The sequence below is a fragment of the Lingula anatina genome, chromosome 10, assembly GCF_051362555.1.
Source record: "Lingula anatina isolate TDL-2025a chromosome 10, LinAna3.0, whole genome shotgun sequence".
Taxonomy (NCBI): domain Eukaryota; kingdom Metazoa; phylum Brachiopoda; class Lingulata; order Lingulida; family Lingulidae; genus Lingula; species Lingula anatina.
In genome coordinates this window covers 3,133,257-3,155,813 of record NC_141776.1, presented here as the reverse complement: position 1 = coordinate 3,155,813, position 22,557 = coordinate 3,133,257, and the positions used below count along the sequence as shown (strand labels likewise).

The window sequence follows — 22,557 nt, the reverse complement described above, 5'->3', positions numbered from 1 at the left end:
CGCGGTACATTGTCTGAGCTGGTAAAACTTCAGAGCGATGACTGGCACGAAATGCGTACGGACACATCAAAACGAATTCTCTCTATTTTGGCCTCGAAAGCAAAGAAAAATCCGACCCTTTTTAGTTGTCCAGGTAAAAGTATATCTAAAAGTATATCTGATACGTGGAAAAGATACCTACAAATTACGAATTCAGAGCTTTCGGGAAATGTAAAAAAATGTACTGCGTTGGTCTCATTTGACGCCACACACTGAAGCTTTTAAAGAGAAATGTCCTCATTATAGTGCAAAATACCGATTTTACATACTCTGCAACTAACAGATCTGTCTGTCTGTCTGCCTGTCTGTCAGTCCTCTTATTTAGCCCCCCCCCCCCCCCCCCCCCCCCCCCCCCCCCCGGGTGCGACGAAAAGCGGACTTGATATAATGCAATTATGTTACGGTACCCCCTTTACCCCTACCCCTCCTCCCACCCCTACCCCCCCCCCTCCTACCCCTGGTTCCTGTTTGATCTTTTGTACTTCATCTATATATATATACGCATGCTATTATACCCCACCCCCAACCCCACCTCTTTTAGCAGCAAAAAAGGCATGGAAATACTGCCTGATTGACATAACGGATTACGAGTAGACAGGTCAATCTAATATCGCCTTCTTGCTACCATGTTCTTCCTACAGTTCTTCCTACTGTATATTCTGCAAGTTAAATCGTGCATATCTCTCCCTCAAACAAAATCCTACGGAAATATCAAAAACGCAATTATAAGAATATTGAGAAAGAGGGCCCTACATGACAGTCCTCATCCGTCTGACACATAGTGAGCGATTATGCTCCTTTTCGATTTCCTGTTTAAGGAAAACAAAAGCAGACGATCTCTGTGGAATTCGCTTGCCTGATCAGACCGATATATTAAGAAATGCAGGCGAAATACATCAGTTTCAGGACATTAGTGTCTATTGTATTCCGCAGGTATAATCGAATTGAGGACGATGATAGTAAAGTAGCTAATACAGCGTCCGCGAGAGAAAGAGAAAGAAGAGGCAAAAAAAGAAAGAGGGAGGGAGAGAGAAATGAGAGAGTAACTTAGAGTGCTTTCCCAGAGATTTAGATCGATCTAAAGATTAAGTTTTAGATCGACCTAACTCCCTGGGGGTTCACGCTAAATTGCAGTCAGCCGAGCGGGCACCATAGTTAATTACCTCCTTACAGCTTTTAGTAGGCGGGACAGACGCTTAAGCCGGCCAAGCTGACAGTAATCTAGTGAGACTCCCCACAGGGATAGATCGATCTAAAAATCTATGGAAATGGGGTGTTAGTGTGTGTGTGAGAGAGAAAGAGAGAGCTTGGACATAAAAGGGATCTCTTATTATGTCCAAGGAGAGAGAGAGAGAGAGAGAGAGAGAGAGAAGAAGATTTCAACACCTACTACATTTGTCCACGGTGAATTCAATCTGCACTGTCTTATCCCTCACTTGCTTCAAATCTTTCACTTTGATCATCTTGCTTCAAACAATGTTTCCCAGGCCACGCAAAAATCCCAACAGTTATTCGACGTCCAAGAATGTCGAAAATCCCTGATTTTGTTGCCTCCTTGGCTTCAGAATGTTAGTAAAGCCTGCTACACGCTCTAGCCCAGCTGGTAAAAATATGAGCTCCCAAAACAAATGTTATTCCAGCTACCGAATTTTTAATCCGCAAAGTTCTTGACACTGTTATTACAGTTATTTGTACAAATACTTCCCTCTTGTTTGCCAACGGATGACAAAAATGTGAACTCTGAAATCAAAAATGCTTTCCCTGATGTCAAAATACCATGTAACTCACACTAAAAAGCCCTTTCTGAAGTCTCTAAAACTAGTAAAAAATATCCTTTTTCTCAATTTGCATGGAGGTATAATACAACGCCTTTAAAGTACACGAAAACTGTGGACACAGGACAAACTAGAGCTCCCAAACCTGCTGCAAGGCTGTATACAATGATAAACAGCATCAAAATTGACCGAGCGAGTTTAAATAGAATGTTTTTTATCCTAATTTGCATGCGGCAAGTGTACGTCGTCCTCAGAGTACACGGGTTCGGGTTGACTGGTGACGTGGATTACGACTCAAAGCGACTACGGCACGTAAGGTCCTGCCCTTGTCACAGTCGGGCGAGTGACATTCTTGTCACCTGCGAGCCTCTCACCGACACGTCATCGGCTACTGCGACAGCAGCGTTTGTGCTCTCTACCTCTCTCTCTCTTGTTTGTCGAGAGCTGCGTATTGTTTAAATCTCGCTCTACCTTGCTCCCGCTTTTATAGCTTTTTCTTAGACTGTAGACGATAACTCTAAGACGTTTCTGCAAATAGACCAGGCAGTAACAGCATAGCTATTTTGAGAAGAGCCAAGGCTATCGTATAACCGACTTTGTCGTGTTCCTTCTTCATTTCCATTTGCCTCTTTTATAAACCTTTTCCCAATTAATGTAGTATCCATTTCCGAGATCAGGTGATTTGTTGATAGAGAGAGAATTTCTATACACATCTCACTCCGCCCCTCTTTTCTCTGTACTTCCCTCTCCGTCTTTTATTTGAAATCAATAATATTCGAGCACCTGCTGCTTATCATAGAAGACAAGGTTTCGGTGGCGTTTCACAAATATTTGCTTTTAAAACGTTCTTAGCGTAACGGATATGCGTCGAGAGAACAGCTTTGTACACCGGTATAAACTTTCAGAAAAAATACGCGCTACTTCATTTAAGGCTATAGAATTTCATTGAAAATATATGTTGGTCTGAAATATTAAACGTGTTTTTCTAGATATGAAACAGCCGCAGTATCTATTTACATTAGACTACTACTGATTTAATTGGGACTAACTAATTAGTCTGAAATAATTGATCTATCACTTTAGACCAATTTGACCTTATCATAACTTATAGCTTCATTGAGACAGGCCTATTGCAACTGCATACACAGATTTCTCGCACAAACTTGATAAATATATCTAAAAGGAAGAATAACGAGAAAGAATTATATAGATTTACGTTGGCATTAAAGTATTGCATATCCCTCACTTGAACGTGAATCTTTTCATGTGCAAGTCATCGTAGTTTTTCATCGTGCTCATTCTTTAAAGATATCTCCTTAGCCCTTACTACCTATTTCTTTGACTTCACAACATCCCCCATAATAATACCTGCCACAGACGCCACAAAGAAAGGGGTGTCGGTGACAGTCCCTCCGCATATGTCCCGTCAACCAAACATAACACTGTGTAATTGATACTTGATATGGGCGGTGATGGGGATCGTTCATATCTGGGCAAACTAAAACCGAACCTTTCTTCCAAATTGTAAATGAAATCCTGCATGGTGTAACAGGCGTAGGAGCTGAAGGTCTAGGGGAGGCTCACCCCCCCCCCACCCCCTCCCTCCTCCCACACACACACACGCGCGCGCGCGCGCGCGCACGCCACCCCCCTCCCAACATACACACACACACACACACACACACACACACACACTATTTTCAATCATTGGTTTTATAATGACGTCAGCAAGACTAGACCGGTTCTGTACACCGTCACTAGCTGACTGTCTTTTGCTTTCGTCTGCTTGCTATCATCTAAGTGTAAATGCATACAAAGGTAGGTTCATTTATTTTGGCTTACCATTTTTGGGCATGTGCCCGCAATATCTTTGCATATTTAAACCCACTTCCACAACCAGTCCATGAAATCCATTTTTTGCATTTATTTTTTCAAAAGCTTTCCATTTTGCTCCATCTTCCTGCGCTTTTTTCTCTGTCATCGTGCTCTAAGTGAATTCTCGGATCAATAACAGCGATGATCTCAAGTTTTCAAGACACAGCGGAGGTCGCATAATGGTAGACATCATAATATCCATTTACCAAAAACATGGAATATATATTCAATTAATGTATAGTTTCAGATCTGCAAGAAAAAAAGACGTAAGAGACGCTGTAAAAAACCGTTCGATATATCAGTCTGGGTTGTGTGTCAAACTCTACTCCCATACAGTCATAACTTCACGGGGAGGGAACAGAGGATTTTACCTCTCTCTCTCTCTCTCTCTCTCTCTCTCTCTCTCTCTCCACACACACACACACACACACACACACACAGAGAGAGAGAGAGAGAGAGAAATGCACACACGACACACACACACACACACACACACACACAGCAAAATCATAACTCAGCCGGTGGTGCATCCATCGCATGTTGCATAGTCCAATTATTAACCATTTAGTGCAACACGAATGCTGATGAATTGGACCGGTCTAGTGAATACCTTCTATCACAAGACACAAGACAGTGCCTGGTTCGCAAAAACATTCCATAGATTATGAATGTTGATTACTGGAAACAAGACAGTGAAAGAACAGCCTCTATTTTTATAACGATGCAGCTCTATGATCATGAAAAAAAGAGTGCGACGTATCCTGTTTCGCCCAAACCCAAAAACCTGTCAGATCAAACAACACTATAGCTACTAGATTCATAATTAAGACATCTTGTGGTTTTTTCCTTGCTGTGACAACAAAAACAGTTCTAATAACAATAAAAAACAGCCCCAGGGGTGAACGATAAATAAGAAGCATCTTTTTATCTTTTTAAAAAAGTATCAATAAAAGAACCGATCAGATATCTACAGAACATTGATACTTGTCGATTCAAACTGTGGTAACTTGAACTCGCGAACAAGAATCATTGACTGGCTGTTATTGATTATAGCAGGGGTAACATAATTCGTGTTTTTACACGTAAGAGGATGGATCTAATTAATATATCGCATCACTTCATCTGTCAAATTATGACAGCACAGAAAGTAGAAAAAACTCAGGCACGGCGTCGAGTTGCTAAACAGGCAATCAAATATTTTAACCCTACCCTGAGAGTCAGGGGTCAATATAAACTCGCTTCCATCATCTATATATTTCTATTATAACCAGTATCCAGATTCGAACTAAAGTCACCAGTGCTGATACTAGAAATGTCAGAGGCATGCTGGTGACAGAGGCGAGTTCTCAGTGACCTCTGTAACGCAGGGTACTTATCGCCCATCCTCAGGGTGAACCACTGTGACCGGGAGGAACACTTTAGACTGGGTTCCCATACCTAGATCGACCTAACAGGATCGATCCATCTCCGAGAGGTTTCTCGCTAAATTGCTTTCAGCTTAAGCGGCTTAGATGTCTGGCACGCCTACTGAAGCTGCTAAACGATAATTTTAAAATTACCCCCTAGCAGCTTCAGTAGGCGTGACAGACATCTAAGCCGCTTAAGTTGATTGCAATTTAACAAGAATCCATTGGGAGTTAGATCGATCCATTGTTAGTACGATAGGGTCTGGGAATGGTCCCTTAGAGTCAGGGTCTGACAGATCTTCTGTGAGCCAGCTGTTGGATATCAGCTGTCTAACTGAAATAAATACCTGTCACCGCTATAACAAAACGTCACGCCTTCGCACACAAAAAATATCACCTAACGACTTACACCGTTTTAAACAATAATTTGTAAACACGCAGGTTTTACGACTACTTTTTTTCTTGATGGCGGTTCTTACGGGGGTCATGGGGTGATTTTCACACGATATTCAATTGAAAATCTGCAACCGTAGGGGAAGAGAAAAATTTTGTTGCGTTGTTGTCATAGCAAATTTCTCAATTCCCGCCTCTCATGCTCTTTGGTGGGAGACTTTATCCGTCTGTCTGTCTGTTTGTCTGTCTGTCTGACTGTCTGTCTGTTTGTCTGCTCGTCTTTGTGTTTGTATGTCTGTCTTTCTATCTGTTTTACATAAATAATTACTGAATTGTTTGCTCATTTCAGATAATAAGTACAAGCACTGCAGTAACTCTGATCGCGCGATGTCGACCAAGTCGCATTCCTGCCGTCACGTAGTGGAGTGAGCAACAAAGAATTAAATGAATTCCAGAAAAGTCTGTTATTTGAAATTCCACAAATGTTTTCTGAATTCACGCAGGCAACTATGCGACAAAAGGGTAGCATAAAAATAATAAAAATATAGAGTTGAGGCTTTCAACATGAAAATATGAAAAAAAACTTTATTCGACGTCATCTGAATGCCGTGCTCTCACATCTTAACAGTCATCCAGTTAACATGTCACCTTCAAATTTTGCGTCTAATGGGGCACCTTCAGTAACCGACAGAGTGCAAAAATGTGGAAAACATATCGCCATTTAAGGACAAGACAGGCCAGGTCCTGAGTTGAGTTATGACAACTGTCAGAGATACTGCCACCCTTTGACGGTGACATGTCATCCTCAGTGGAATCCAAGCCAAATATGTAATAGTAATATTTATTTGCAACCATAAGTTAGATGGTACATGCATAATACTAAAAAAGGTAATTCTAAGAAAAACATATTAGACATTATATCTTGTTATTATTATAATCTTGTTCACGGCGATATTTTATTTCAGTAGTAACACCTGGGTTTAAAACCCTTAGAATGTTGTGGCCTAAACTTACTCTCAGGTTAGGGAGGTGATTTTTTTTTATTTTTCCTCCAAGAGGACATCCATTTTTAAGATTTTTATACCGATCCACAATCTGACTATTCCAGATTTCGACCTCTCATTCTTTACTTCAGCGTCAGCTTCAGAGAAATTCCAAACACACAAAGTTTTGTTTGGACGAAGGAACACGAACAGAAGATTAGAATCTAGATGAACATCTTTGGAGATCACAGCAACAGGTAAATGGACAGAGTTTTTTATATATTGCCGGCGTGTGGAGTCGCAAGTGCGGGACATGATGAAAGTCGTCACACCAACTGTTAAAGGCGACCCATCACTCAAACTAAATTAGACAGCTTGGGATAATAGATGGGATTTGAAAAAAGAAATAAAAATCTAAGAAAATAAGACGGAAATGAAAGAAATGAAAACATCTTAAGAGAAATTGATGCGACATTTTGATTAATTTATATATGTAAGAGAATATACGTTTGAAACAATTAAATGAGGTGTTCTGTGAAAGATTCGAGTTAGAGAAATGCACGGAGAGAAACTAACGATATTTATAAGCAGAACGAGACAAAGCTGAGCCTCTTTCTATCCCAGTGTATGTATATATACATGTACATGTATAAGAAGGATATAGTCTTCGTTTCCTGTTTTTAATAGAATATTTCTATTCTTGTGTTACCGCCTATAGCAAAATACTGTATCCACAGCGAACTACAGCCATCAGAGTAGATTCTCCGGCTACTGATGGATTGCCCGGTACGTTGATAACCAGCCCGAGGCACTTGAAGCCTTGGTCTCATTAATAAAAACACGAGTTATTTGTGCATACCATTAGATTTTATGTGCCATTGTCAAATGACATCAATCTAGAGCGAGTTTCCTGTCTTTTTAGTCTTGTTAGCTCTCCTATCCACGTTTTTTTGTACTTATTGAGCCTTGTAGGACGTTCTTTTGTCTAAAAAAGGTGAATATAATATGATTGCTTCCTCACATTGCGATAGAGAAGTCATTTCTATCGCAACACAATCTAAAGTGATAAGGGTAACAATTTTGTTCTACCTGTGGTCAACATGACATCCACTGTATATTGTGTCTCTACAATTACAATAATTACAGCAAATTGTGATATCTTATCTATTGTCGAAAGATAAGACTGACCCAGCGCAGTGACGCAGAGGATATTGCCATAGACACGCTGATGGCAATCAAGCAGTCGCACTTTCTAAATGAAAGCATGATGAGTGATAGACAGAACGTGGATCCTTTCATCTGATAAGGTTCACGTGGCAGACTTATAGGTCTAAAATTGGCTTTGTTGAAAGCATACATGTGTTAGACAGTAACTCTGCTTCAAACCCACTACAGGCAATAAGGTCCCTATGTAATGTAATCGCCTGATGACACTAAATACATCTATTTCTAGTCTGAATGACGGATGTTAACTCAGCTACAGGTGATTGCAAGGTGCATATCTCGCATTCATGTGTGATATTAATTACCGTTCACAAGGTGCTAAAAGTACACATGACAAATATATCATTCAGTAACTTTGTTCCAGGATGATGTTTTTAGAATAGTGAACCATTCAGTGAACCGCAAGGAATAGAAACAAGTCTGGAAACCATCAACGTCTGGGCTAAGTGAAGGCAGCAATTTCAAAGGGCTGGTTCTTTAAAAGTTCCGGTTGATTCAGTTGAAACTGCGATTACTTTTTCCCCGCACTCCATCCAGAAAATTTCATATAAATTTGCAAAGTACATGTACTTTTATGAGATATCTTGTCCACAAACAGTCAAATTAAGCATAACCTTCTCTGGTGGCATAAGTTATAAGGACCCCGTATTATAGATTATTACCTATAATCGGCTTTTCGATTTTTTATCTATGCCCCCCCCCCCACACACACACACACACATACACACCACCACCAATACATGAAAAATTGCTCCCCTTACAATCTACCTGATGTCTTTCATGATCTACAAAGCAAAAAGTGATCTTTATCAAGACTGAATTATTTTCAAATGGTCTTTAATGATAGGCAACCGTTTACGACCTCGTTGGCTATACATGAATATATTAAACTGATGAAGGAGATTATACGACTGAGGCACAGTGACCGAGCATGAATAATAGGCCGCCGTAGCTCGCGATAGCTCAGTTGGTAGAGCGGAGGACTGTAGTGGACGATGAGAGACATCCTTAGGTCGCTGGTTCAAATCCGGCTCGCGAGAAACCTTTTTGGTCCTCTCTGCTGTATTCTTCAAATTAGTCCGTTCTCCACCACCCTGAGCTTCAGGGAATGAATCCTATATTATCAGCATGTCCTGTTGGTAGAGATGATTTCGCACTGAGCCGAGAAATACACGGTGCCTCCCGACTGGGTTAATGTCATCGATGTAATTCTTTGTTCCAGCTCAAATGCACCCCAGCCCCAAAGTTGACGCATAGGGTGTACTGCTAAAACGACTACAACAACGTCAAGAACAGCAGACGCATGACACTTGCATGCATCAAGTCTGTTAAAATGATTTTAAAAGTCTCACCTAATGGAAATTAATACCAAAATTTTCATTCTGTTTTGAGTGGCAGTAAACTCCTCGAAGCTGTGACATGAAAAGTTAAGACATGTTTATAATTACCATGTTTATGCGTAACGAGAATTAATTTGCACATAGAATATAACGCCGAAGCATACTGCATGTCTGTCCAAGTCAGTGGGGCAAGAGGTGGAGGAAATGCTGATTTTTTTTAACTCAAACTGTTGGCTTCAAACTCAAACTGTTCTGTTGGTTTTATAAAAAAAACCTAGGAAATTGAAATCAAAACAAAAAATGCCCTAGCAGTTACAGATTTAACAGGTTTGTTGGACGATAACTACGGCGACGGGATCACTATTCCACTAGACACTTACTAGTGTCTGCTTATAAGATGAAATCAGGTTCAAATAACAAATTTAAAAAAAGGTTTTCTCGCGAGCCGGATTTGAACCAGCGACCTAAGGATATCTCATTCCGTCCACTACAGTCCTCCGCTCTACCAACTGAGCTATCGCGAGCTACGAATGTATATATTTTCTGCACAGGTACGCTTTCTGAAGATGCACCTTTCATAATTTTTTTTCCATATTCATAAAGTGTTATTGCGGTCTTGCACGAACGGCCATCACTGCCGTCACTCTAGCTGTCGCTGTTTAGTAGAGGTCAAAAACGGGATTATAAATCCCAACGTTTTCGGATATGGTGAAAAAGTGTGATCTGCTGAAATTTCCAAGAAATTTCATTATTCTGCCGTGTAAAAAATAATACGAATTGTCTGCCTTAAATGTAAAAAAAACTTCATTTTGACAAACAGATCAGAGGCAATCGACTGAAAATACATAAAAAGATACTATTATTTCGGTGACAGCTTATCTTTTTCCAAAAAATAGTTGTCTACAAAAGATACGACATGTTTTCGAACAGGAAGGCCAAGCACCAAAGATATTTTTATCCATGTCTGAGGCGAAACACTCCGAGTTTCAAAGACCACTGGAAAGTAAACAAAAGTCTTCTCGCGAGCCGGATTTGAACCAGCGACCTAAGGATATCTCATACTGTCCACTACAGTCCTCCGCTCTACCAACTGAGCTATCGCGAGGTATAAGTACAGTTTTTATGTGCAAAAGAATGGTTTATGAAGATGCACCGTCTACAATTTATTTTTCCATATTCATGTTGTGTTATTGCGGTCTTGCATGCACTGTTTTCATTGCTGTCACTTAAACTGCAGCTGTTTAGCACGTTATAACAAGGTACAAGGTGATAGACAGGCTATTATATATCTCAAATCCGGCTCGCGAGAATATTCTTTGCCATATAGATAGATAGATAGATAGATAGATAGATTTTCTCTCAAGGTATTCCACGTCCTAAAGATTTCTAATTTCAATCTATAAACAGGTTTATAAGTTCTATTTGTTTAATCTTTGAGGCATTCTCGTAATGGTGACGGGGACAAATTACCTTGAATTTCATTCGTCATCACAGAAATCAGAAATAAAAGAGCTCAAAAAACGGGTTTATAGATATAACTGTCTTCAACGTATTTGGAAAGCGTATCGGTATATCTTGCAATAAAGAAAGCTTCCCGGGGAAATTATTGCTGCTATTCTTTGCCATTAAGTCCAGCGCGCATTCATTCAAATACGCATAATTTACGTAGACGCAGGGGCTATGGGTAGTGCATGGAAACATAATACCAACTTATCCCTTTTCTTCAAATGCACCAGAAAAATTTTGGGTCTGAATAATGAATTACATCAACGATATAAAATCATTTCACAGGTACCCTGTATATCATGGCTCAGTGCAGCATCATCTCCATCTCTATCAACAGCATGCGGCAGAGCCACGTTGATAATAAAAGTTACCTTCTCTGAAACTCAGGGTGGTGGAGAACGGACAAATGCGAATAATACAGCAGAGAGGACCAAAAACATTTCTCGCGAGCCGGATTTGAACCAGCGACCTAAGGATATCTCATACAATCCACTACAGTCCTCCGCTCTACCAACTGAGCTATCGCGAGGTATAAGTGTCTTTCTATATGTGCAAAAGAATGGTTTCTGATGACGCGCAGTCCACAATTTATTTTTACATATTCATAGTGCTACTGCGGTCTTGCATGCACGGTCATCATTGTTGTCACTTTAAACCGTCGCTGTTAAGCACGCTATACGAGAACAGGGTATACGATGATAGACAGGCTATTAAATATATATATATATATATATATATATATATATATATATATATATATATATATATATATATATATATATATATATATATATATATATATTCTCTCAAGGTATGCCACGTCCTAAAACTTTCTAATTACAATCTACATTGTACATTGTATAAACAGAATTTGAGTTCTAAATGTTTAATGTTTGAGTCACTCTCATAATGTAGCCAAGGTCAAATTACCATGAATTTTATTCATGAAATTGGAAATTAGAAATAAAGAGCTCAAAAATGGATTTATAGATAGTTCTGCTCTAAACGCATTTGGAGAGTGAACCGGTATAACTTGACTTCAAAGAAAAAAGTTCCCAGAACTGCTGCTATTCTGTTGCTATAGAAGTCCAGCGCGCATTCAATCAAATACGCAAGAACTATGGGCAGTGAACAGAATCTGGATTTGTATTGAAAAGTTTATTATCAAAAATTCTTTCTTTTTTCAAATCTACAACATATTTTGAGCTGGAATAATTACATCAACCATATAAAAGTCAGTTGTGCAGCAGCCTGTCTTTCTAGGGTCAGTGTAAATTTATATCTATCAGCAGCTTGCGGCAGAGTTGCGCTGATAAAATAAATTTTCATTCCAATATTCTGTGAAACTCAGGGTGATTGGGAATGGACAAATACAGCAGAGAGGACCAAAAATAGTTTCTCGCGAGCCGGATTTGAACCAGCGACCTAAGGATATCCCGTACTGTCCACTACAGTCCTCCGCTCTACCAACTGAGCTATCGCGAGATACGACTATGCAATATTTATGCCCGTTAACTGTCCCTAAGTCATTTTATCTCCTTCATCAGTTAAACATATTCATGTTTTGTCAATGAGGTCGTAAAGGCTTATCTCTCATTACAGACAATTTGAAAGCCATTTAGTGGCTACTTTTCAGTCTCGTCAGTCATAAGTGAGTGATGCTTGGGGGGAGGGGGGGGGGGGGGCAAATACCTCACTATTTTTTTCTGAATAGCAATTTTCCGTGTCATTATTTGCTATTCTCATTTAAGTTGTAAATCTTCAGCCGTTTGTTTTACTCTAACTGTGCTAGGAGATTTTGATAAGTAGGTAGGTAAAATTGTCTTGTCTGGCGTTGACAGAAATAAAACGTTTCCAGTTTTTATCCTATGAGCGCAATGAATTTTAATAATATGCATCTTATATATCTTGTATATATAATGACATAAAATGTATATATAATTAGCTGAATTAACATCTTTGAAAAAATGTCTGAACTTTTCATGGGACAACTTTGAAGTAATTACTCATACACTGCATGTACTCCAATATGGAATAAAATAAGATGATACCATTTCACATAAATTGCCTTCAAGTTTTTGTTTTAACATGTCTGTTAAAAATGCTCAACGTGTGACATAACAAATATGGCATCATTTGTTTTTTTGTTTTTTTTTTTTTTTTTTTTTGGGGGGGGGAGCATAAGACTGTCCACCTCGTACACTGGTCTTGTAGGACATGCCTAACAGCGACAGCTAGAGTGACGACAATGATAACAGTGCATGCAAGACCGCAATAACACTTCATGAATATGGAAAAATAAATAAATAATGGACGGCGCAGCTTCAGAAACATCTCTCTTGCTCAGATTTAATAGACTCATATCTCGCGATAGCTCAGTTGGTAGAGCGGAGGACTGTAGTGGGTAGTATAAGATATCCTTAGGTCGCTGGTTCAAATCCGGCTCGCGAGAACTTTTTTCCTTTAATAAAAAGATGCAAGGATCTACAAGTATACTGACCAGCAGCGCCGTGTTGTCGCTGTCGCTGTCCTGTAGCCGTCCCAAACGTTAGTTCACCCCAGAACTTAGTTTTGCCTTGTTTTCAGCTTTTCTAGCAGATACTGATAAGCGAGAAGATAGATTTAAAGAGAGAAATCAATGTTTTCGCTTCAGTTGTCGCCTGACGTGGACAGAAAAGCAATTATATAAAGTATCTCTGGAAATATTTCTATGAACCAAATAAATTCCCACGAGACTGAATAAACGACGTTATTAAATCTTGTTTCAAAATTTCATGTCACAACTTTGAAATTATTTCTTATACAATGCCATCCAATATATAAAAAAATGATATAGTATTGTTTTACATTAAATGTCCCAGCTTTTTGTCTTTGTAAAATCTTTGGTAATAAAAAAACTAGAAATAAATGACGGGAGGTTCAGGTAGAACATTAATCGGCCTTCTAACTTAGTCTCTGGTCTCCAATATAAAACAATATTATTTAGTATTGTTTTACATAAAGTTCCCCACCTTTTTGTTTTAGTAAAAGGTTCAATCGTTGGTAAAAAAAAAGTGGAAATGAATGACAAAGCTTCAGGGAGAACATTAATCGGCCTTCAAGCTTAATCTCTGATCGTGTAGAATATTAAAACATCGACACCTGGAGTGACAGCAATGATAACCATGCGTGTAAGACCCCAATAACACTTCATGAATAAGGAATTATAAATTAGGGACGGCGTGTCTTCAGAAATCTGACTTGTGCACATTTTTGACACATTCGTAGCTCGCGATAGCTCAGTTGGTAGAGCGGAGGACTGTAGTGGACGATAAGAGATATCCTTAGGTCGCTGGTTCAAATCCGGCTCGCGAGAAACATTTTTTCTTAATGAAAAGACCCCGAATATACTGCAGAAAGTCTGCAAATGTACTGACCTCCTGCGCTGTCATCCCAGTTGCAGTCGCTGTACCGTCGCCCTCAGAGACATATTTTCACCCCAGCCCTTAGTTTTGCCTACCCTCTACCAGGGCCATAGATTAATTTTTCGCAGATATATCTCTGATTAATTCATGATTAATTTGCAGCCGTGATAGAGGGTAATATTTGTCTTGCGTTTAACTTAACTGATTGATTTTGATAGGTAAGAAGACAGGTTGAGTTAGAAAATCTGCATGCCCCTTACTTCTGTCTTCTCTGGCTAATGTACAGTTGAATAACATACATCGGTACACTTTATATTTTATCCCATTATGGGAATCGTATATAGATGTAATACTATAATATGTTTGATAGACTCTGAGACTGATAAACGTAATGAAAAGCATGCACAAACATTGTATGCTTTAACTTTGTGAAGTACTTTTTAAGCAATACAAAGTCACAATAAAATAGAGAAGAAATGCGTTTGGTATTGTTTTATATTATTTGCCCTCGGGTTTTTGTCTGAGCAAAAGCGAGGAGGTGAAAGCACTTTGATAAAAGCCGTTCATTTCAGTTTTCCCTGTTCATAAAAGCAATTTCCTAGACTTGTGTACAAGCTACCCTCAACCAGGGCCACAAATAAATTATGTGCACTTTTCTCCAACTCGTGGAAAAACGTGCCATGAATTAACCAAAGAATCTGAGAATATCAACCTGTGGCCCTGGTAGAGGGTAAGCTTACGCTGCAACAAAAAACATAAGACATGAGCTACAAAAATATAAGACATGATGTTCAGGGAGGACATAAGTCTGTCTTCCACCTTGTACACTGGTCTTGTAGGACATGTTTAACAGCGACAACTAGAGTGACAACAATCAATGATAACAGTGCATGCAAGACCGCAATAACACTTCATGAATATGGAAAAATAATTTGTAGACGGTCTTCAGAAAGCGTACCTGTGCAGACAGGTGAGATAATCGTAGCTCGCGATAGCTCAGTTGGTAGAGCGGAGGACTGTAGTGGACGACAAAAGACATCCTTAGGTCGCTGGTTCAAATCCGGCTCGCGAGAATTATTTTCTTTTCAATTTGTTCTCTAATTTCACTAGTTCCTTTAACTGTTGTCCTCATACAAGTAGGAGAGCAGGGAAAAGATTAAACCGTCAACAGCTTAAGTTTTCTTTTTCAATATGTAAAACATTAGTTCTTATGTTTACTTCATCTCAAACGAACTTTGTTCTAACCATTGTGAAAACTTCATTTTGGCTACGGTATTCAGAAGAGAGAGAGAGAGATTGACAAAGGGAGAGGGAAAGGACGAGAGAGACTTGCCCCTACTAAAGGGCTATACATAGTTTACCATGAGAGGGCGCGTCGTTCAGCTTCTACCTTCCTAGACTCCTACCAAAAGCGTTAAATACCTTCCTATTGCCAGTTGCAGCACAAGTTGTTCTTGGCGGCAGGTGGAAAAATATGCCTCGGGAAAATATCGCCAAATTAGACTCAGCTGAGATTGAGTGCATAAGGGTTCACAACGGTATTCGCTCATCTCTCTCTCTCTCTCTCTCTCTCTCTCTCTCTCTCGGGCGCATATATGTAATGTGCATACATAAACCTAAACCGGTTCCGTTCTTAAACACATCATCAGACGACCGTTTTTGCTTATTTGTAACCATTTTTAAGCATAGATTAACAGATACATGATTATTGATAGAACAGTTGTTCGAAAGTTTGGGAGAGGGTGCTGGTATTGGGCGGGGGTGAAGAGGCACTGCTGAGTTGAACACTTCTCTCTCTATTAAATGTTCAATTGGTCACAATATGACACGCGTATCAATCATAACGTATGGTAATGGACATCAATTGCATCTCACTATCAAGATACGATTTTTGGTAAATCACGAAAAAATCACACTTGTTAGCTTCTGGAATTATTGGTTGAAGGTATGCATCCCCAAAACAAGGTGTTCTCCGTAGAATACGCTCCCAGGTTAAGTTGGGCCTAATCAGAATCAAGTGCATTCCGTTAAAGAGTTGCGCTTAAAGAAATAACCGTTAATGGATTGCACGATATTGCAGCTTCTTTCAATAACGCAGAGTGGCACAAGAATGCCACCGTTTTGTCTGTATCATCATCTTCTACATGTAGGACATAACCAAACGAAATACAAAGCGAAAAATGTGAAAAACGGTGATGGAAAATTAGTGACTAAAATTGAATAATACATTTTTCAAGTACTTTACACTATTAAAAAAAGATGAATAAGGGGATATTAAGGTTCAATGCATTAAAAAAATCTTTCCCCTACACGTTTGGGTATAGATTGGCCTTATGCGTTCAACAAATGAACTAGTGACGTGCACATCAAGTTGGTGTTAGTAAGTCTGTGCTCCCTTTATTTAAAAATATCGCACTGTGGATTTAAAAAAAATCAAAAAAGGTGGAAGAATCAAAAGCATTCATAGCAAACAGAAGTCAGCATTACTTTAAAAGAGAGCGTTTTGGCAACGGGGAAGGAAAAAACCATCGGCGTCACGCCCACGGATAAATCTGCAATTTCTGCCCCGAATTAACGTGTTTTGCTAGAAACGTAATCATATTACGCAAAGGAGAGACGTTCTATCCGGCTGTCTGATGTAACAGAAAGGTAAGTTCTGGCAAGTGCGGTGTTTAATCTCTTTTGTGACTTGGAAAGCCTTCGGAGAAAAGGAGAGATAGGCGAATTAACCAAATCATAACTGACGAAGCACCTACGAAAAAAAAGGCCTGCAAAACAAGAATAGTCCCTAAAAAACGACCCAAGCTGTGTAAGCAAACATGTGAATGTGAAACAATCACCTTAAGAACTCAGCACCATACATCTTCAACACTTGAAGTACAATAACAGGACGATGCGTGAAACAAATAATCTAATGAACCAAAATAGTTTTTTTCGCGGCGCTGGCACCTGCTTTACGCGTCCATTTTCATTAAGCCAGCGCCATTATCTCAGCAAAGCAAACAGTGGAAGGTTTCGCCGAGCTCAGATTCAGGACAGGTGTGAAATAAGGGTTTTGCACCTGTATGACTCGTAGCTTTAGTATATATTATCTCAGAAGTATATGAAATATTTTGTCCAGCAAATCCCCTGTACATCGAAATTTGTGCACTTGTTAATCTATTCAAAGTCGGTTCGAAAAATCGGAAGCAGAAACAGGTCTTATGAAAATTGAAGTAATAATTATGGATGTCTGCACGTAAAATCAAGTTATCCGCTTTCTGACTTGGATTGCGGAAGTCCGTATATAAAAACAAGTCCCCAGCCTTCTGACTTTGAACATCTTTTTTAAGTCACAAGATATAGATAAAAATAAACCAAGAACAGAAAAGAATATGATTACAACAGAGGTCACAAATAAGAGACTGTGTAGATTCCTTTATAGTATTCACTAGTCTACTGTGGTTAGCATCTGTAAAACTATGCACGATGCCTGTAAGCCAATGCATTACTCATCATGCGCGATACGGCAATTATTACCCCTCTATTTCGTGCTGCTTGCACACGCACATGTAGCACTAACTGTTGTATCTTTCTTCTTAGATTCCTTTGAGGGGATTTTCCAACAAGCCATCAACACATAAGAAACACGATATCAACGCACCAGCAATATAAAAACATTTACCCAACAACTCTTCTTACCTACTTAAACCTAACAGCATATTTAAAACATATTGCTAACTAACAAGACACTAATGTATATAACAAATAAGTTACCAATTTACAGCAAACAAAGTTCCTAAATAAAATTAATATCCAACACAAAACCAACAAGTTACAAATATAAAACCGTTCGTTATACGCCGTTGCTCCCCGAAAAAAAAAAGACTACCGTTTTAGGTAACGTAAAACTCTCGAACAGCAGATTCATTGATGAAGATTCTTTCTCCTTTGAATAAAAGTATAACGTTAATTGGGTTATACCAAACAAACGCACGTGTAAATTACAACTACAACTGGATCTTACCTTGTGGTGACAGATCAGTTTATACAACCAGGAGTACTTTGATCGACCGGCCAACGTTCACCTGTTGGTTCCGTGGATATCGCGCGCTCTGAGATGTTGTGGAAGAGCCCTCTGCTTCGGGTAGGTACTGTCTTGCACAAACGTTCAATCTTTGATGTGGATAATGCGCTATACAATCGATGTACAGGATTGATATTTTTATTGATTTCTGTTTCAGATTGAAATGTTTCTGTCCAGCATTATTTTTTATTGTTATGTATATTCATATTTATCTGTTTATTTATTTATTTCGTCAGATATTTATTAATTTAGTTTTTAGGTAAATAGTTGAATTGGTCATTTATAGTGAAGCAGTTTTCCAGTCACTCTAACAATTAGCCATCAAAAAGATCAGAAAAGTTAAAGTTCTATATTGATACGTGTAAAATAGTTATTTTCATATTTCATAAGAAATTAATTTAAGAAATTTCCATTGCCAAATCTGACCAATTTTCTACGCCACTTGTCTTAGGGCGTATTCCCAGACATTTAGATCGATCTATCCCCGTGGGGGGTCTCACTAGATTACTGTCAGATAATCCGGCTTAAATGTCCGTCCCGCCTACTACAAGCTGTAAGGGGGTAATTAACTTTCGTGCCCGCTCGGCTGACAGCTATTTAGCGTGAACCCCCAGGGAGTTAGGTCGATCTAGTTTGGATCGATCTAGTTTGGATCGATCTAATCTCTGGGAATGGGGTCTTGAACATAAATTATATTGTTAATGTTACAGAGAACTTGTTTTGAGGAGTCTCTCAGTGCCAGATCTATTGACTTCCTACCTGTATCTTTACTGTCTTTTCTGTGTAACATTAACCCCAGTCCCGTAGCCAGGGGGGTTCGAAAGATCCCCCCCCCCCTTTTTTTCCAGAAAAGGTCCCCTCTGAGTATTCTGTCTACCCTGTACAACGGGGTATCTGTTACGGCCAACAACAAGGTCTATACCACAGTCGCGTGCCAAAAACAAACCCGCTCAGGTACACGGGGGTAGAACCGGTGAGGGCGAGAGTGGCAAGGAGAAATTAATGAGGGCGTTTAGGATTGGTTATTAATTAGCCATTAGTTTAGACTGATCTGCTGCCGCGGTGTTGTACATAGATTTTCTGTAATTAGGCCTACGTGTACCTGTAAGTCGTTCTTTCCCTCGAAACCAAAGCTAGAGTACTTTTAACCTTGGAAATTAAAAAAAAGAAATAGTCCTATGAAACCGTACAAAAACGAGAGGGTTTGTCATGATAGTACACTGATTTGTGTCTTAATGTGCAATGGTATCATATAAAAATAAGTCATATGGTTATTCGGTAAGCGAAACACACACGTGCGCTCGCACGAGCAAAATTAGACAAAAGCAAAAGCTCATTCCTGTGCACTATATACCCAATTAATATGGTTCTCGTCCTTTGTTTGTTTGTTTGTTTTTGTCCAGCGATCGATGTAAGGCCAAAATGTTTTAACCCCCCTCCCTCCCCCCCCCCCCCCCCCCCCCCCACGTTTTGCGTATCTAGATATTCAAAATGTTTTCTTAGCTGCAGTGAGTTCTGTTTGCTAAATTGGTATTCATGAATAGGAATGGACAGTTCCGTGTGTCAAAACACTTTCTACAACGGCCTAGTCATGCCTTGAAGGCCTCATGATAACTCAGAACATTCCTGCATATTTGTAGTGATTAATTAACTAATAAGAAGCGAACGAGAGAGATTCTGGTCAGGATTATTTATTACTCTACAGCTTTACAAAGCCAACCAAAATCATTAATTATCTACACCATAATCTGAATTAAAACGAAAGGGAAATATACAGATATATTAAGGTGTTGTCGTGGTCAGTTTAATGTTCTAAGTGACAACCTTTTACTCCTTTTTTTTTTCTTTTATACGTTTCTAAAGGCTCATGGGCCTATCACGTAAAACTGATATTTGTTTGTTAACAACCTAATTACAATAACGTAATGTCTTTGATTTCACATTAGATCCAAAACACAAAAGTAACACATTTTATATAAAATCTTCATCAGTCTTAAACAACGCCAGTCTTTGAGGCTTCTGGGTGCCAACCTTCGGAAACCCGTGCACGTGTAGTTCAAACTCAGTTTAAAGCCGGATGCAGACTTGCGCATGTGTGTTGAATGTTAGTCCTTTTGGGCAGGGCTGGCCAAACGCGCGCCCGAACTCATCACACTGCCAGTAACACTGAGGGTCTGTATGGGCAAAATGGCGGCGTGGGGCTTCGTGTACCTCTTCTTTCGGGCCATATGCCCTCTCCGGCTTGTAGACTCCCGCTACGGGACATACAACTGTAAAGAAGATGATATGCATATAGATTCGGTGACATTAGTTTTTCATTGCCTATTGTGTAATGATGATAAAAATTGTATATAGTTTCTTATAAGTAAGAGATTAAACGTGTCTTTACCAATGGCTTTTGATGAAGAGTCGAAACATGACGCTTCGGATCTTCGTCAAAGAGGCTTGATCGAATGAAAAATTGACCAAAATTTTAATCTTTATGTTGATTGGTTGTCAAGTTTGGGTAAATACTATACATGAGATCCAAATGGAAGTTGAACACACATGAAAAATTGAATCTTTCTTTGGTAAAAAGTAGGCGTTCGTTTATCTTGTGTGTTCATATGGGTGTAATTTATCGTGTATTACATTTCTTTATCTGTTTTTCATTGTACGATTTTTATAGTATTACAACATGTGACAAAACCAAAGGTAAACATTGCTATGCTGTTGTCTGTTTTGTTTTTACATACCCTAAGAATCTAAAAAGCGTAATATTCATCACATGAAGGTTTTCTTCTGTAGAGCAGAAAACATTCTGAAGAAGATGATGATGATGATAATGTCGAAGAATGAATGATTCTTTACTTACAGAACCTGTCGGAACCAGTACATCCCAGGCATTTCTCATATTGCTCCTTGTCATCTCTGTACAGGTGACAGTGAGTGGTGGGTCTCTCTCCTCTGTGTTGGTCGGCGTGATATCTTCCTTTGTCACCATAGCTACCACTGTTGTCACCATAGCTACCACTGGTATCACCATAGCTACTGCTGGTGTCACCATAGCTACCACTGGTATCCCCATAGCTACCACTATTGTCACCATAGCTACTACCATAGCCGACCTCGTGGTACTGCCCTACCCCACCGCTGCCACCACTGTACTGCGACTGCCCAGCGCGATCGTGGGTACCATCTTGAGAGTGCTCTCCGCTATGTGGCGCCACTGTGGGTACCTTGACGTGGGCGTAGTCTTGGAACAGTTTGTGATACAGACTGGAATATGGTGACTGGTATTCGTAGCGGCTTCCATAACGTTGGGTTGGCGCGCTGTAGCTCTCGTAAGGTATATACTGACTTCTGCCGCCGCCGTAACTCCCTCTTTCCTCGTGTGGCCCGAAATATTGCGGATCGGGATATCCGCGGTTGTGGTTGTAACCGTTATCTCGGCCAGCTGAAACAGTCTGGACTTGGTATCCCGAACTATACTGTGACAAGGTCTGCGAGGCAAGGGCTAGCAGCAGTATTACAACCACCCTACAACGCAGTGGTATATAGTCTGTAGAGAAAACCATTCTGTAGTAATAGTAGAGACAGTAGTAGTAGAGACAGAGATGTTCCTTACCCGTGTGTTTGTCGCTGAGAAGTGACTGAGAAAATACGCGCCGTTTATATGGCGTCTTTCTCAGGGAGTTGCCATATGCGTGTGACATTGGTCACAGATGGCGGTGACGTTATAATCGAACAACAGTTGTGCCTGGTAGTTTTTTTATTCCTCCTACATCTGCATGCGCACTTGCCCGAATAGACACCCCGAATTTCAGCAGGGACTTTTATCTATAAATGATACATTGGTTTTACGCAGGTATTAATCTGTTGGAACGCCGATCCACAGGGTGATAAAGGTGAATCTTCGCCACAGTTGACAGCCGTTAGCAGCCTGCAGTCTGCGGCATATGCGTTTAAGATAATTTTTTTTAGAAATTTGCATTAATTGTGAAGTAAAATGGCCAGTTCACCTGACGTCTCGTAAGAAGTTTTTTTAATATCATTTGATTGCCACTATTATGGTTTAAGAGTTTTTCAGGTGCAATTGTGGAACGGAGCGCCACACCAATGATTTTTTATGAATGTTTCAAAGAAAAGGGAGGGGGGATGTCATTCAAAATAGACAGAAGCGCTGACCAATTGTCAGAATCATGCTTGAAATAGTTTGCTCATTATCAGCTCCTCGATGATTCAAACGATTTAATTTTGTAAGAAATCCTGCACTTGTGTATTTATGTTGATTTTTAAGGTGGGGGTGGGGTGGGGGGAGTTAGGAACCTCACTTTGTGTATATAGTTTAATTTTTAAATATAAATACAGCTATACCGATACAAGATATCGCTAAAAGTGGCCAGCGCAGGTTTACATCAAGTCTGTGGTCAGTTCGTCTTCATACATCCATGTTTAACAAGTCAAACTGATGTGGACGCCTCTGTCTCGTTACGTCAGTACACAGGCTGTTTGCGGCAACAGATGCCTTTATAATTAAATTCAAAAGTTGCAAAGAACAGCATGA

General features: G+C 39.6%; 2 protein-coding genes and 8 non-coding genes across 11 annotated transcripts in view; 4 read left to right on the top strand and 6 right to left on the bottom strand.

Moving 5' to 3' along the window:
- Positions 1-18,109, bottom strand: part of LOC106170066 (uncharacterized) — a 56,189-nt gene extending 38,080 nt beyond the window's left edge. The window contains exon 1 of one of the 2 annotated variants that reach the window (XM_086997160.1): positions 17,952-18,109. Coding sequence is in view for 1 of the 2 variants with exons in the window: in XM_013549791.2 (XP_013405245.2) it covers positions 1,430-1,502 (73 nt within the window). In the remaining variant the exon portion in view is untranslated. Of the gene's footprint in view, positions 1-1,429; positions 2,136-17,951 lie in introns of those variants that run through there. The other variant, XM_013549791.2, reaches the window with a different exon arrangement.
- On the top strand, positions 8,648-8,735 carry Trnay-gua (transfer RNA tyrosine (anticodon GUA)). The gene is given in 2 exon segments: positions 8,648-8,684; positions 8,700-8,735. It is a non-coding gene; the product is annotated as a tRNA-Tyr (tRNA).
- Trnay-gua (transfer RNA tyrosine (anticodon GUA)) lies at positions 9,472-9,559 on the bottom strand. Its single transcript is given in 2 exon segments — positions 9,472-9,507; positions 9,523-9,559. It is a non-coding gene; the product is annotated as a tRNA-Tyr (tRNA).
- Trnay-gua (transfer RNA tyrosine (anticodon GUA)) lies at positions 10,053-10,140 on the bottom strand. Its single transcript is given in 2 exon segments — positions 10,053-10,088; positions 10,104-10,140. It is a non-coding gene; the product is annotated as a tRNA-Tyr (tRNA).
- Trnay-gua (transfer RNA tyrosine (anticodon GUA)) lies at positions 10,983-11,070 on the bottom strand. Its single transcript is given in 2 exon segments — positions 10,983-11,018; positions 11,034-11,070. It is a non-coding gene; the product is annotated as a tRNA-Tyr (tRNA).
- On the bottom strand, positions 11,939-12,026 carry Trnay-gua (transfer RNA tyrosine (anticodon GUA)). Its single transcript is given in 2 exon segments — positions 11,939-11,974; positions 11,990-12,026. It is a non-coding gene; the product is annotated as a tRNA-Tyr (tRNA).
- On the top strand, positions 12,906-12,993 carry Trnay-gua (transfer RNA tyrosine (anticodon GUA)). The gene is given in 2 exon segments: positions 12,906-12,942; positions 12,958-12,993. It is a non-coding gene; the product is annotated as a tRNA-Tyr (tRNA).
- Trnay-gua (transfer RNA tyrosine (anticodon GUA)) lies at positions 13,809-13,896 on the top strand. Its single transcript is given in 2 exon segments — positions 13,809-13,845; positions 13,861-13,896. It is a non-coding gene; the product is annotated as a tRNA-Tyr (tRNA).
- Trnay-gua (transfer RNA tyrosine (anticodon GUA)) lies at positions 14,931-15,018 on the top strand. Its single transcript is given in 2 exon segments — positions 14,931-14,967; positions 14,983-15,018. It is a non-coding gene; the product is annotated as a tRNA-Tyr (tRNA).
- A 1,577-nt stretch (positions 18,110-19,686) lies between the features above and the next one.
- LOC106170137 (uncharacterized) lies at positions 19,687-22,179 on the bottom strand. Its single transcript, XM_013549879.2, has 2 exons — positions 20,866-22,179; positions 19,687-20,281 (listed from the first exon to the last, which is right to left on the bottom strand). The coding sequence occupies exons 1-2, from the start codon at positions 21,704-21,706 to the stop codon at positions 20,079-20,081; spliced, it is 1,044 nt and encodes a 347-aa protein (XP_013405333.2). The 5' UTR covers positions 21,707-22,179; the 3' UTR covers positions 19,687-20,078.
- Positions 22,180-22,557: the final 378 nt, after the last annotated feature.

What these genes read in the sequence shown, in the direction of transcription:
- LOC106170137 (XM_013549879.2), bottom strand. Translation starts at nt 21,706, where the DNA reads ATGTCACACGCATATGGCAACTCCCTGAGAAAGACGCCATATAAACGG. An exon ending in TACTGGTTCCGACAGGTTCT is followed by an intron (nt 20,282 to 20,865) that starts GTAAGTAAAGAA and finishes TCTTCTTTACAG; the next exon opens with TTGTATGTCCCGTAGCGGGA.